At 37.4% G+C, this 14,832-nt stretch overlaps 1 protein-coding gene across 8 annotated transcripts in view; it reads left to right on the top strand.

Annotated features, from left to right (window-relative positions):
* ARHGAP28 (Rho GTPase activating protein 28) overlaps nucleotides 1-14,832 on the top strand; it is a 163,976-nt gene that overhangs the window by 114,711 nt on the left and 34,433 nt on the right. For all 8 annotated transcript variants that reach the window (XM_007196178.2, XM_057527217.1, XM_007196181.2 and 5 more), the window contains 5 exons: nucleotides 786-875; nucleotides 9,113-9,197; nucleotides 11,239-11,381; nucleotides 13,975-14,140; nucleotides 14,273-14,364. In XM_007196178.2, coding sequence (XP_007196240.2) covers nucleotides 786-875; nucleotides 9,113-9,197; nucleotides 11,239-11,381; nucleotides 13,975-14,140; nucleotides 14,273-14,364 — 576 coding nt within the window. The remainder of the gene's footprint in view (nucleotides 1-785; nucleotides 876-9,112; nucleotides 9,198-11,238; nucleotides 11,382-13,974; nucleotides 14,141-14,272; nucleotides 14,365-14,832) is intronic.

Here is a 14,832-nt window from a genome sequence, read left to right on the forward strand (position 1 = left end):
AATTTCAGTAATGCCATTGTACACTAAAGCAAAAATCTACTTCAAGCTTTATAAATGAAAAAACAATCTGGTACTATTGTTATTGAATTCTAATCACTGTGAAAGGTAGTCCTAGGGTCTGTTTAAAAAAAATAAGATTAGACAAGTTAAGTTTGTGTTTGGCCGCATGTAATAGAAAAGTCGGAGTTGCTTTGCTTCACGTGGAGATGCCTAAGAGGGGGCGGTCCAAGTGTGACAGGGCAGCCACGTGATGCCCCTTAGCACAGACCCAGCCATCTCTGCCATCCATCATCCTCATTGGAGCAAGATGCCTGGCAACTCCAGGCTGTCACCTAGAGTGCTGTCATGAGCATGTAGCAGCTGACCCTACTCTTTTTGGTCAGGAAAGCCTCAACTTTTTTTGGAGGCACTCTTCGTAATATTACACTTACACCTCATTGACCACACTTGTCACATGATCACTTTTAGCTGCAAAGAAGCCTGGAAATCAAGTTCTCTGGTTTAACACCTCACTCCCTGGAACAAAACCAAGATATTGTTAAGGAAAATAGAATTTGTGGCAGACAAGAACAGCGTCTGCCGCAGGGCCAGGGTCTGTCAGAGGGCCAGGCATTTAGGTGGTTCGCAGTGATGAGCCCTGAAGGGCTGGTGCAATTGCCCATGCCCTGGCAGTCATAACTCTGTGTATTGCCACACATATCGAAATACGTACGCATAGTGGAATACACAAACATGTTAGAAAGTATTTGCCTGAATAAGAATGGTGCTTTCATTTCTCCATTTAGCCAGATGATGCTTCTTTCAACATTACTACCCTGTCAGATGGGTCCCAAGATGAAGAAGGGAGTTTTGCAGTTCCCAGGAGTGGCTCTATGGTAAGTCATCACATGCCCAGATGATTGCATGTCGGGGCAAAATTGCAAATTCAAGGCAAGAAGAAGCAATTTCTTTCAAACAGATGAGAAAAGCTTGAACTAACACTGTGAGGAAACCACAGCTGCCAATAGACCCATCAACCTTATAAAAATTAGGAAGAAAGAGACTCAAAACAGGAATGAATAGATCAGTTTGAAAGAGGACTCCATAAATTAATACTGATGCAGTGTTCTTTAGGAGCATCAAACATGGAGCGATTTGTTAACTTTTGTCCCCTTGTCTGAGTTCATACAGATGATCTGTCCTGACTCTGCCATCTTAACTCAGAAGTCCTTTTACCTGCAGGATAAATTAAAATTTCCTCCTCCTGATATTGAAGGCTCTCCACTGTTGCCTGTGTGTCCAGCGTTGGATCTCAGGACTCATCCAAACAAACCCACCACTTACGACAGATTAACTCACGTGGCCTTGAGTAGTAGAACTTCTACTTTTCTTTGTCTCAAACTCTCGTCATTCCTCCCCCCACCCCACCTCCACTGGGAACCCCACTTGGTGTTTCTGTGCAAGAGCCCTGTCAGGGTGTGGCATAATGGACCAGAAGAAGTGAGAGAGCCTGTTAGATAAAGTAGTGGTTCTCCAATGGCAAGTTGATGGAAGGCAAAAGAGCACGACAAGACGGGCAGATGGAGGGGCACATTCAACGTTCTCCTGGGCAGTAGTTTCTCATCTGTTGTCGAGTGTGATACACTGGGTAGTTGATATGCACAACGCACTCCCAGGGCACCCCCATTGTTCAGGGAGATAATGCTATTAGCCCCACATGAATGAGTTTTTCTGTTGTGTTTTTAGATTTTTGGTTATGAGGTTGTTTTGTTTTGTTTCATAGTGATCATTTAAGAAGCATAAAATAATGTGAGTGATTTTTGTCAGTAGCACTCACTACAGGTTATAGCATTGATAGGCTAAGGCTTACCCACAGTTTCTGACCTACTGGCTTTAAATTCGGCTGTTACTTTCCCATTTAAGACCACGCATTGGAATGCAAGTAAGTGAGAATATCTCTATTTTAGAGATAATCTCCAGTTCACCCCACTTAGTGATGAAAACAAAGTAAGTCATTTACAAACTGGTAACTCCTAGAAATGAGGAGTTTCCTACAGTAGACCTTACATGGTTGTGCTGTCCCCCTGTGACCGGGGATTCCTGTTCTAAGTAAGGCCTTGCCCAGGATCCTTCATTTTCAGTCTCAGCTGGAGGTACCCATGTGCCCAAGACTCAGCCCTAAGTCTTAGCCTCACCTCTACCTGTCTTCTCTGACACCTGTTGATTTTATCTTGTACATAGTTCTAGAATATGTCTACTCCCCTCTTTTCCTACAACTACTTCCTTAGTACAGAAACTCATCATCTTTCTGTGTTACTGAAGCAGCCGCCTAAGTGATCTCCCGGACTTTAGCTTATACCCTCCATCTCATCCTCGCCGTGGCTGCAAGTCATGGGTCTAAAATGCAAGTCTTGCTCCATGCCAGCAGCGGTTCTCCCCACTTTCTAGTTAGTGTTAGTGTTAGTTAGTTAGAAAGCTCCTGTCTCTGACCCCTCGTCTGCCCCCTAGCTGACTTCACCTGTTCTATAAGCCAACAAGAAAGTACTGTGTGTAGTTCTGTGCACACACCAAGCAGAACTTGAAGCATGGTGTTTGCACAGTTGAGTTGCTAAAGAAGAGGAGGTTGGGTAGGCCTGTTTTCTAGGCTTTTCCATGGCAGCTCTGTGACCACAATGCTTGTGACGTTTTTCTGTTTCTTCATTCTTTGCTGATTCGTTGATTCATTGATTTATTCATTCACCAAATCTTTATTGAACACGTGTTGTCTACAGATAGGATCCTTGAAAGTTTGACAGTGTAAGAGACAGAAAATGATCTTGCATGGCAGTTATAGATAAAGCTTCCTGGGGTAAGTTAGTCACTCAGATTTTGTTTTTGTTTTCATTTTGTTTTTCTGAAAACTGATTGAATGTCAATAATGACATAAGTAAAAGTTTCAGCAGTAATGACACTCAAAAAAATTTCATTGGTACCTGTCTCTAGTGTGACTTACTTTGGATTGTTTGTTACTCATAATATCTTTACTTTGAAATGTTAAACAAATTGCTTAGTTGCTAAAGTAGCCCACAGATGCCAACTTAACTCTTTCTGCACCTGTACTGAAAATCATTCTAGAACTTCTTACCATGACGTAAACACATTTTTGACTTCCCTGCTTCTTGATTATAAGGAGCCATGGGCACCCCGGTTTGGTTCCCCAGTTTCTTCTACATGGTGGGATTTCCAGTGATTCAGTGCAGTGGAGGCAAGGGCTTCAGGGGTCCTGGCCATGATGCCTATAAAGGTAAATCTCGCCGGCCTGTCAGGGAAAATCTCACTGACTATTTCCTGTCATCTCCAAGACTCCAGAGGCTCTTGACAACTTTCACTATTGGCATTTATGTTGTGGAATGGGATAAAGTAGGTAACCTAACTTTATCTTTTTCGAGGGGATAGCCTTGGCTTGACCAACATCTTGTTTTTTCATTCTTTCATGTTTTTTACTTGTTTGATTTGCACCTTTATGATAAGTGAGTTCTCTACGTATACAGGGTCTATCCTACTTACTATGACTCCATGTTTTGTTTATTTAAATTTGTTACAAGTTCGCCATCATTGTTTAGAATCAAAATTTTCTTTCCTCTTCTCAGAAATTTTTTTCTTTCAGATGCATTTATATTGAGGCTATCACTACCCATTAAATAAAAATCTTGTTAGTACTCCACTAAGAATTTCATTGAATTTAAAGATTGTCAGAGAGAATTCACATCTTAAAATATTGAATCTTCCCACTGAGAAAAATTGTGTCTTTCCATTCATTTGTATCTTCTATCCTTCAATAAAATTTCATATTTTCCTCTCATATTTCTTCCTACACATTTTTTCATTTGTTAGTTACTAGGAACTTAATAGCTTTCAATGGTATTTTAAATGGTAAGGGTTTTTCATGGTATCTTCTTGTCTGTTTTTGTGGATATACAAGGAAAGTATTTTTGTTACTCACAAAAGTCTCTCTTATAGTTTCCTTTCTGAAAATTCTTTTTTATTTCTTAGAATTTTTCATTTGATTTTATAATTTGTGCAGACATCGTCTGAAATACTGAAAGTTTTATTTGCCCACTCTTTAAAATACAGTTAGCCCTCTTTATTTTTAGGTTCTACATTCTAGGATTCAACCAACTGCAGGTTGAAAATATTCAGAAAAAAAAAATCCCAGAAAGTTCCAAAAAGCAAAACTTGAATTTGCTGTGCACCAGCAACTATTTACATAGCATTTACATTGTATTAGGTGTTATAAGTAATCTTGAAATGATTTAAAGTATACAGAAGGATATACATAGGTTATATGCAAACGCCACAATGTTTTGTATAAGGGACTTGAGCATTCAAGGATTTTGGTATCCTTGGGGGTCCTGGAACAAATCCCCCATGAATACCAAGGGACGATTGTAGTTATTCATCTTATTTACTTTTCTTATCTTATTGAACCAACCTCAAGCACTTATAACATTGAATAATAATTATGGAGATCTTTTGATACATTTTTGATTTTCTCATGAATTCTTCTAAGTTTCACTATTAAGAAGAATAGTTGTTCTGGGTTTCTGAGCCTTGTATTTACTTTTATCAGGAGTAGAGGTTGAGTTATATCAAATGATTGTATCATCTATTAAAATGAATGTATTGTTTTTCTTCTTTAAAAGACAATTACTTTAGGAAATTACATTGATAGGTTTTTCTAATGTTGAAGTATAATTTCATTGCTTAGTTAAACCCTACTTGTGTTATATTATTCTTTTCTTATGCTACTGAATATGATTTGCTACCATTTTAGATTTTTTTAACCACTATTCTAGTAAGTGGGGTTAGCCTATAATATATAATTTCTTTTTGTTATTACCAGAGTTATGCTAATCTTGGTACAAACATGTTGAGAACTTTGAATCTTTTTCAGTATTTTGGAGCTATTTATTAAACTTTGGTGTAAACATATAATCTGTAAAAACTATTATATACAGTTTTATGCCAAGGCTTGGCATCATTGAAGACCTAATGCTCTGACTAATTTTTCAATGGATATGGTTTAGGGATTATATTCCTTTCAATCCCAACTTGTATGAATTTGGTAATGTGTATTTGTTCTAGCAAAACATCCAGTTCATTTAAAATTTCAATATATGTTGGTGTGTGTGTGTGTAAACACATATGTACACAAATATATATATATACATACACACATTTATTTAGGTGCATAATTTAAAAATTTTCTGTGAAGGTAGCTATTACTTCTTTTTTCTTCCTAAAATTTATGTCTATCAGAATGTAAATACTTGCCTGTGTTGGCAGTATTTTTTTTAAAAGTCACTACCTTTAATTAATTAAGCCTACTTTTTCTATCGTATTAATTTATTTAATCCTTATTAATTTTTTTCATTCATTCTTGGGTCTACTTGGATACTTTTTCCTAGTCTCTTGGATTATAAACATTTTTCTTTTTCTTTTTTTTGAAATATATACTCATTTTAATGTCAGAGACAAAAATTTCAGAATATCCCTTTTTAGAAGAATTTGCTTGGAACTTATCCATTACATCAGCAACTTTTTTTTTTCCCTGAATTTTATTTTATTTATTTTTTTATACAGCAGGTTCTTATTAGTCATCAATTTTATACACATCAGTGTATACATGTCAATCCCAATCGCCCAATTCATCACACTACCATCCCCAGCCCCCTGCCGCTTTCCCCCCTTGGTGTCCATTTATTTTTTTTATTTTTTATTTTTTTCAAACATCTTTATTGAAGTATAATTGCCTTACAATAGTGTGTTAGCATCTGCTTTATAACAAAGTGAATCTGTTATACATATACAATATGTTCCCATTTCTCTTCCCTCTTGCATCTCCCTCCCTCCCACCCTCCCCATCCCACCCCTCTAGGTGGTCACAAAGCACCGAGCTGATCTCCCTGTGCTATGCGGCTGCTTCCCACTAGCTATCTATTTTACATTTGGTAGTGTATATATGTCCATGACACTCTCTTACCCTGTCACATCTCACCCCACCCCCTCCCCATATTCCATTTATTTTTAAACTTTATTATTTGTGTTTAAGTTTAAGAAGTAATCTGAATAATACTTCAGCTATTCACATGGATTTTTGGAATTTATTACTCTCATTGTCTTTAATATTTAGTTTATAATTTCAGATGTCATAGATGTCATCGGAATGCCTTTAAGTTCACATTTGGATAGATTTTGTAATTTTTATTATATTTTTTATTTCAAAATCGGTTACGTATTTGTCAGTGAATGTGGCTTATTTACGTTCAGCTCTGGGGAATTTGGCACAGTGGATGCAAGAGGTGGATTTATCAGTTCTGATCTCAGATGCAGAAGAGGAATATGGGGAGCCTTATTGTCTGTAATGACTGAAGCACAGGCAGATTTAGTATATAGAGTTATAACACATAGATTACAACCATGAGAAAAAAACCAAGCAGCCAGTCAGGAAGGTCAGAAACATCTTTTGAGTCGGTGAGTTTCTCCTGTAAGTAATGAACATGGAAAATATTTGGTATGGTGTTTCTTTAATGTGAAGGAAATATCAGATAGTCAAAGTCTAGTTTTAAGAGAACTCAAGCAGATAGTGCTAACCTTCTAAATGTTGGAATTTAAAATAATAATCCTTCAACCCTTACTCTCCAATCCCAGTGCAGTAGGATTTGGGCAGCAGAGCAAGTGTTGTTAGCTGGGAAGCTTTGCCTCTCCTAAAGCAGCTGAGGCCCCAGTGGGAAACTCTAGTGGTTGGGCATGTAGGGAAATGGTAGGATCCATTATGGACAAGCTAAGGAAGTTTGTTTTAAATGGGAGTGGGATTTATGTTTGAAATACATTAAAATCACTAGTAAAAATATTTTAAAGATTCTAATATTAATATGTTTAATGAGTAAATGGATGTTTTAAAATTATGAATACCAAACACTGAGCCTTTTCATTCAGCCTGTTTCAAAACTCATGGTCCCTTTATTGGCAGAGAGATCTTCCTTTTCATTTTCACCAAGTCATCCCCTTGCTTTAACACATGAATGTTCTTTTGTTTGTTCTGTTGTGTTTTAACCTTTATGAGTCTAAGTCTGAGAATCTCTACCTGGCTTTCAAAACCTTCTTGACTAACATATTTCTCATATTTTTCTAATACCTTGTCTCAACTCCTGGCAAATCAGGCTCTCCGTGATCCTCTCATGAAGCCAAAATGCTTCAGATTTCCATTCGTGAAATTTATAATTCCATGTCTGGCCTGAATGCTTTGCCCACCTCCCTACCTTTGTAAGTCCTTTTCATCATTCCTTGAGTTCCAGTGCAAGGTCAGCCACCTCTTCAGTGAAACCTTTTGGGTGGCACCTCTTTCCTCTCCTTTACTCTCCAGTAAACACTAGTAGTGTAGAAATTAGCTCTTAAGAGTAGATTGTCTTTTAATAATATTAAAATTGTCTTTTAATAATATTCCATAAATGTTACTCTCTTCTCCTCATTATAAATAGCTAAAGAGCAAGGGTCACGATTTAAATTTCTGCTTCCCCCAGGAAAGTCCCAGAATAACTTATATTACAAAAAGCGGGACCTCATTCAATACTATAGGCTGGCTGGAGGCCAGTTAAACCAGACAGCAGACGGCACTTCTCCACTTTACAGATTACAAAATTGACATTTAGTCCATTCAAGGATCCCAAGCCATCAGCTTCAAGCCTTACATGAGTGTTTCTCAATTTTCAGGAGTGTTCTCTTCTATAGATGAGTTATTACAAAGTTTAATAAAACATTTCTTTCTAGAAAAACGTAAGGAAACCACTGAAAAGTGTTCCACATCTTTTTTAAGGATTTTAGTGCATAGGTAATCTTTATTCTGTAGTGTTAGTTTTTAGAGCCACCAATTACATAATTGAGCATCTGTGTTTTAATAGTTGGTAATATATTCACATTCTGTTTACACAATAATATATGTCATCTCCTTTGGAATAAAATAGGAAAAAGAGAGCGCAAAGCTCAGCATTCGAGATTCCCTTGTGCAATTTGTATTACATGATAAAGGATCTTTCATGAAGCAGGTGTTCAGTTCATATTGCTAAATAAATATGAGCATAAAAGAAACAACATCAGGCTCTAGGGAAAAAAGAACAGACTTATGTATGAAGAGCATAAAAAAGATTCTTGATGGAATAGCAGATTTTCACCCTCACACATACTCACAGCTGATAACTTCCACGTTAAAGTTTATATTGGTCGAAATGGTAGAATTTGTGTGTAAGTTTTTACTAGTACCCATCCAACCTGAGTTAGAGCTCTACAAAGCTCTACAGAGCTCTACAAAGTTAATTACTCAACTTCTGATAACACTGCAGGGGAGTGCAGTGCTTTGGCAGTATTGCAGTGAAGAAAGTAGGAAATTAATTAAGAGAGGACACTGAACTAGAAAACGTACTTAAATTTTTGGTAGTTATTATCACTCTGTATTTCCTAGCGAAGAAGTTAATGTATGAGTATATTAATAGTAGCTAACCCTCATGCAGTACTCACTGTGTGCCAGATATTGTTCCATGTGATTTATAGTCATTTAAAATTCCTAATAGCTTGTTGAAATATGTTCTGTTATCATCTTCATTTTACAGATCAGGAGATTAAGCAATAGAGAGTCCTGTAACTTGCTTGAAGTCACACGAAGTGGAAGAACCAGGATTAGAATCCAAGCAATCTGGCTCCAGCATCCCTGTTATTAACCACCTAGCTATGTCATGACTTAGAGTTTACGACCAAAATGTGTGACCAGCTGCATCAAGAATAACAAATATAATAATCGTCAAACTATGTGACATCAAGCGTTGTAATTTTTACGTTAGGAACTGTATGACAACAAACATTTAAGAAGATGTGGTTATTTTGACCTTGACTTAGTTCTCTTTTGAGAAAACTGTGTGAGCTGTACAGGTCTGAACTGAGTGAGAAAACAAAGGAAATCAGATGCAAGCCCTTCATGGAATCAAGAAGTGCTTTTTGTGAAAAGAATTCAAATATACTGCAGAACATAAATCAGGCTGAAACACAGGGTAGACTGTATTTATGATCAGCTGTTTTGTGTTTGTCTTCCCTTGTTTCACAGTCTATCCTGGAGACTATTCCAGATGTGCCAGCTCATTCCAATGGCTCAGCAGACCCTGGACAGTCAGTGCAGAACGCAGTGAGTGGTGAGTGACACAAACTCCTACTGAGCTCAGGCTGTGTCTTTTTGCTTTTGTGCTGGCACTCAATTCAGTGAGCAGTGAATTTCTGAAAGCAAAATGTAAGTGTGTTTTCTCCCCTTTTTGATTCTGTCACCCGGGCCTCTCCTCCCATCACCTCCAAACAGCCCATCTGTCATACCAGACGAAACTAATTGAGCCAGATTGGAAGCAGAATCTTTTCCACCTTTACTCCCACTGCATCATTTAGAAACTACTCATTTAGGCAGTGTCTTTGATTTGGGGCCTCTCTCACAGGTAATCTGGATCTGCTTAACAGTATCAAGCAGACCAGGAAGTAGACCACTTCCAAGAACCTGTAATTATGCTCAAGTAAATGCAGCAGCAGAGCAGCTTGTGATATACAGAGTAACAGGGTTAGCTTTTAAATGGGCCTCTTCCACTTGAGCATTGGATACTCTGCATGAGCTCAGTATGGAATCTCAAATCCTCCTTGTTAGAAATAGGCCCCTTTAGGCCACACTTTTGTGATTCCTCAAAATTTTCCCTAAATAATGCACCGTCTTCTCAGATACAGCAGAACCCCATACTTGCAACATTAGCTTCAAAACTCAAATAAGTTGGGGTGATGAAAATGTTCTAAAATTGATCGATGGTTGTACAACTCTGCAAATATCCTAAAAACCATTGACTATACATTTCAAGTAAGTGAATTCTAGGCATGTGGATTACATTTTAATAAAGCTGTTTCCAAAAAAAAAGAAAAATCGAAGAGAATGGATTTGATGTAAATTATTCCGCATCATTCTATTTGCTGCCATATTGTTATTCAGTTCAACTCATACCACTGAAAGATAAAAGTCTACCTGGAATAGTCTGGTGATTTGGAGTATCAGCCTGTATAATCAACACTGTCCAAAGAATCTGTCCATAGGTCCTTAAGAAGTTAGCGTTTTATTTAACAATTAATCTTAACTCTGATTTGCATGCAAGCCTCTGTATGATGAGTGAAAATCTTAACTGTGCCCTCATTATTTTCTAAGTTCTTACTGTATCCATTTATTGTGTTTTAATTCAGTATAACTGTTTAGAATTTTAAATTTGTTGATTTACAAATTTCTCCGTTAAACTTTTAATTGAGATTAACTAGGTCTTCTATCATTTCTATCTTTTGTTCCTTTTGTTCTATTTGGTTTTCATTTAGTCACTGTCTATAGAAGAGGGTAAAAGAGATGAGCTCTTTTTTTTGTAATCAAATAATTCTTTTCATGACATATGAACAGTTTTGCCAGGCAATGAAACAAGATCGCAAGCCAAACTCTTAGTCAAAAATCAGATTTAGGTTTACTCAATTGATTTCACTTGTTTTTGGTAAGGAATCTATTGTCTTAATTTCAGACTTGAGAGAAACATGGATATGGGACAGTACTTGTCACCTGTTTAGCTTTGTAATGTGCATCATACGAGGTCAGGTAACAATACAAAATCACAAGAATTAGGATTAATTCACCTGAACGAATCTAGTAGTGAAGGGCAAACTGAATTTGAACAAATCTTAAGAGGCACAGTTCCACAGTTTGGGAAAAAACCCAAGAGGAATGAAAGTAGGCAGGAATTTTCTGTGGGGCCTCCACCCTTTCTCCCTCTGCTTTAAGCTTTTGCTTCCCCAATAGCAGCAACGTTGGGTCTGGATGGACTTAATTTTAATATCATGAGAATATATAGAAATATTTCATTTTGGGCTTTCTAATAATCTAATAATCTTCAATGCTTTTCATGAGACATAAACATCTAAAATTTAAAACATCAGATTAAATAGAAAGTTTGTTTGGATAGCGATTATAGAAGTTTGTTCATGTGGAAATCTGATGACACTACATTAATTGCTTAACTGAAATCATTCTGGGTGAGTCTAATGCTTTTCCTGGGATGTAAACATTCTAACGTGCTTATGGATTAACTTGTAAATATTTTGTGCTTATTTCACAGTAAATGGTATTGATTGATTAAATGGCATATTAAATATTCCACATCCTCTGTTCTGTAGATGATGAATATCTGGAAAAGGACATTCCACTACAAGCTGAAGAGCTGTCCTTTGAAGTATCTTATTCAGAAATGGTTACAGAGGCTCCAAAAAGAAATAAATTTAAGAAGTCAGATTTTAAGAAAGAAGACTATGTTTTACCTGTAAGTAAAAACCTTTCATGATTATTCCAGTAGCTTCCTGTGACTTCTCTGTGGGACAAACTAGGATTTTTTAAAAAATTTCTTTGTGTGTGCACAAGGGCATGGGGAGAGGCCAGGCATCAGTGTTGCATCACACCAGGGACATTATTTGTTGTGCAGTACACAGCCTGCCTGGCTGTACCTGGCAGCCCTGGGTTGAGGAAGAGCTGCGAGGGTGTATGCTTGAGTACTGCTTTATAGATGAAATAGGATTTCCACTTGGCTTGTGTGCTTTCATGCACTTTATATCCTTACTTTACTTTTAGGTTGATGCCGATTCTAACTGTAACTGTACACCTACTTGTGCATTAGAAACCACATGTCATGGTGGGGCACTGCAGAAAGTCACAGTCATTAACAATAAGAAGTGAGAGCTTATAGGGCAGACACTAAAAATTCATCAAAAATAAATTCAAGAATTTGTAATATTATTATGGGATGGGAAAGTAGAGCTACATACTTCATTAGCCTGAAAGCCTCATTATGTATATCCAGGATAATTATATTCCGAAAGCCCAATACAGGAAATATGCCACGCTGATCTATTTGCTACTCAGTAAATGCATTTGTGAAGAGTTCAAGATGTGGAGTCGTGAATATTCTGTGCTGATCAGGGCTGGAGGCATGATGAGCAGGGCTCAGGCAGTTTCAGGGCTAGAGGAATGAGTCATCTAGAATCAGGCAGAGGCTTTGCCCCAGGTGGCCTGGACCATTCCTGTGTTGGAGGGGAAGAGGACAGGGCAAGAATTGTAAGATCCGGGCTTCCCTGGTGGCGCAGTGGTTGAGAATCTGCCTGCCAGTGCAGGGGACACGGGTTCGAGCCCTGGTCTGGGAAGATCCCACATGCCGCGGAGCAACTAGGCCCGTGAGCCACAACTACTGAGCCTGCGCGTCTGGAGCTTGTGCTCCGCAACAAGAAAGGCTGCGATAGTGAGAGGCCCGCCCACTGCGATGAAGAGTGGCCCCCGCTTGCCGCAACTAGAGAAAGCCCTTGCACAGAAACGGAGACCCAATAAATAAATAAATTAAATTAAATTAAAATAAAATAAAAATAAAATAAAATAAAAGAATAAGATCCAGCAGGTGCCTTCTATGGGCCAGACACTGCAGTAGGTATTCTAGTTCTCATCATCCTAGTGATTGCTCCCATTTTACAGTTGAGGAAACTGAGGCCCAAACAAGCTAAGTAGCATATCCAAATCTTCACAGCTAATAGGAGGCAGAAACAGGATTTAAACCTACATGTATCCATCTTCAAAACCCCTCCTGGACCCTATGCAGCCTCTATGTCGGAGGGCACAGTGGCATTCTGGGACAAAAGAGGGAACCCAGCTCTGGGACTCTGGTTGCAGGGGGAGTCCCTCTGAATCTTTGGAGAGAATTGTCCAAGAGAGGATGCTGACCCCCAGTCTCCTCATCATGTCTGTCTCCTCCTGAGTTTGGGCTCACCTGGGGTGCAGGGCAGCCTCCTATGAAGAGCTCTGCATAGGGTGTAGCACATAATGTCAATAATTGCTCAGTAATGATTGCAGTTCTTGTTGTGTTGCTGTTGTTGTTATGTGTTATTGTCATGTGGGGTCTTGGTCTCAGAAAGAAGACAAAATAACCAAGTGTTTAATAGCATAAGTTATGCCTCAGCGCACACCCTATGTTTTGTTGTTTAGCTTTTAAATACTTGGAATTTCAAAGAACAGCTGTTGAATGAATGAGTAAATGAATGAATGAATGAATTGGTAGATGCTTTAAAAATCCCAAGGAAGCTCTAGTTTAGGGAACTCCTATGGAGAATGTATACTTACAACTTTGTAACTTAAATAACTATTGTATATTTCTACTTTAGCCATTTTCTTTCAATACCAGGTTTTCTGAGAGCAAAGTATTATATATTTTATATATATACTTAAATATAAAATTTATATTTTACTTATTATGTAATTATATATTAACTTATATAATACTTATATTTTATTATTATTACTTATATGTAATATTTCTGTTATTTATTACAAGAACAATCTCTTGTTTTTTAAAGGTCTTACTTCTTACAGTCTTCACAATATTTCTGGACTGTTGAAGGGTTTTTTATTGTTCTTTTACTGTATTTTGTTTCCTAGTGTGGAAATGGAGAATATAACAATATAATTGGCTTCAAAATGATAGTAGAATTATTTGGCACTTTCTATGCATTTTTCTTTTTTAAGAATATTTTGAATTACCTAAATTTGATTTTTAAGGTAGAATAACTATCGTCTCAACAAGCAGGTGCAATCAGTTTCAGTTGAGAAATTACCTACAGTCTTTACATCACAGTTGTGATGATGACGTTATGGTATACTCAGATCACTGTTTTGTTTCCATTTAGTGTAGTAGTGATCTGCAGATGTTCTAAAAATCATATTCATAATCTTTCTATGATGCAGCATGCACCTCAGAGATTTTTTTTATGAATAGCATGTCTTGCTATACAGATTTAGAATGTCCGGGTGGCATTTGAATGAAGGTATAATAATTTTCCTTTGCCATAAAAAATAAATATCCTCAATATGTATTTTAGAAATTCATTGTTCAGAAAACCAGATTGGGCCTAACTGAAGCAGGAGATCTGTCTGCTGAAGACATGAAGAAAATCCGCCATCTCTCTCTGATTGAATTGACGGCCTTTTTTGATGCCTTTCGTATTCAACTGAAAAGAAACAAAACGGAGAAAGTAAAAGGACGAGGTATTAAGACTTATTCTGAAAGCAAAACAAAACAAAACAGAAAGACTTATTCTGGCTTTAACACTTTGATATGTGGGAATAAGACGGTGCTTTTCTGATTCTTTTTTCTTTCTCGGCTATTCTACAATGAAGACAGTGGGATTTTTGGAGTTCCTCTTACAGTCCTGCTGGAAAATGACCGAAGGAAAGATGCTGGAGTGAAAGTTCCCCTTGTGTTACAAAAAGTGAGTTCAATGTAAATAAAGGGGGAGTTAATAGAGCCTTGTGCTTGCAATGTGCTCTTTGTAAACCCACTGATGAATTTTCCTTTAGATTTAAAGACACTAAAGCCCTATTAGGACTTGGGCCTTGGTGATTTCCAGGTTTCCTCCATACATCCACATGACATCCACAAACACTTGGGCATGTCTGCCTTGCTGAGAACTTCTGGAGCCTGTTTCATTATCTGATCATAAAGCATCAGGTGATGGACGCAGATGCTCTGTCACATGGCTTCCTTCAGTTATATTTCTTTGAATATTTAAAAAATGTTATTTGTGTGTATGTATGTGTTTGTGTGTGTGTGTGTGTATTTGATTATTCTGTCCTGTATAAGAGATGACTTAATTATTAGCAGTCCATTTACTAATCATACAAGTATTTGCTGAGATATATCACAGGTTGGGTGTTTTTAAATGTGTATGTATAATTGT

This window comes from Balaenoptera acutorostrata, chromosome 13 (assembly GCF_949987535.1).
Source record: "Balaenoptera acutorostrata chromosome 13, mBalAcu1.1, whole genome shotgun sequence".
NCBI classification, from domain to species: domain Eukaryota; kingdom Metazoa; phylum Chordata; class Mammalia; order Artiodactyla; family Balaenopteridae; genus Balaenoptera; species Balaenoptera acutorostrata.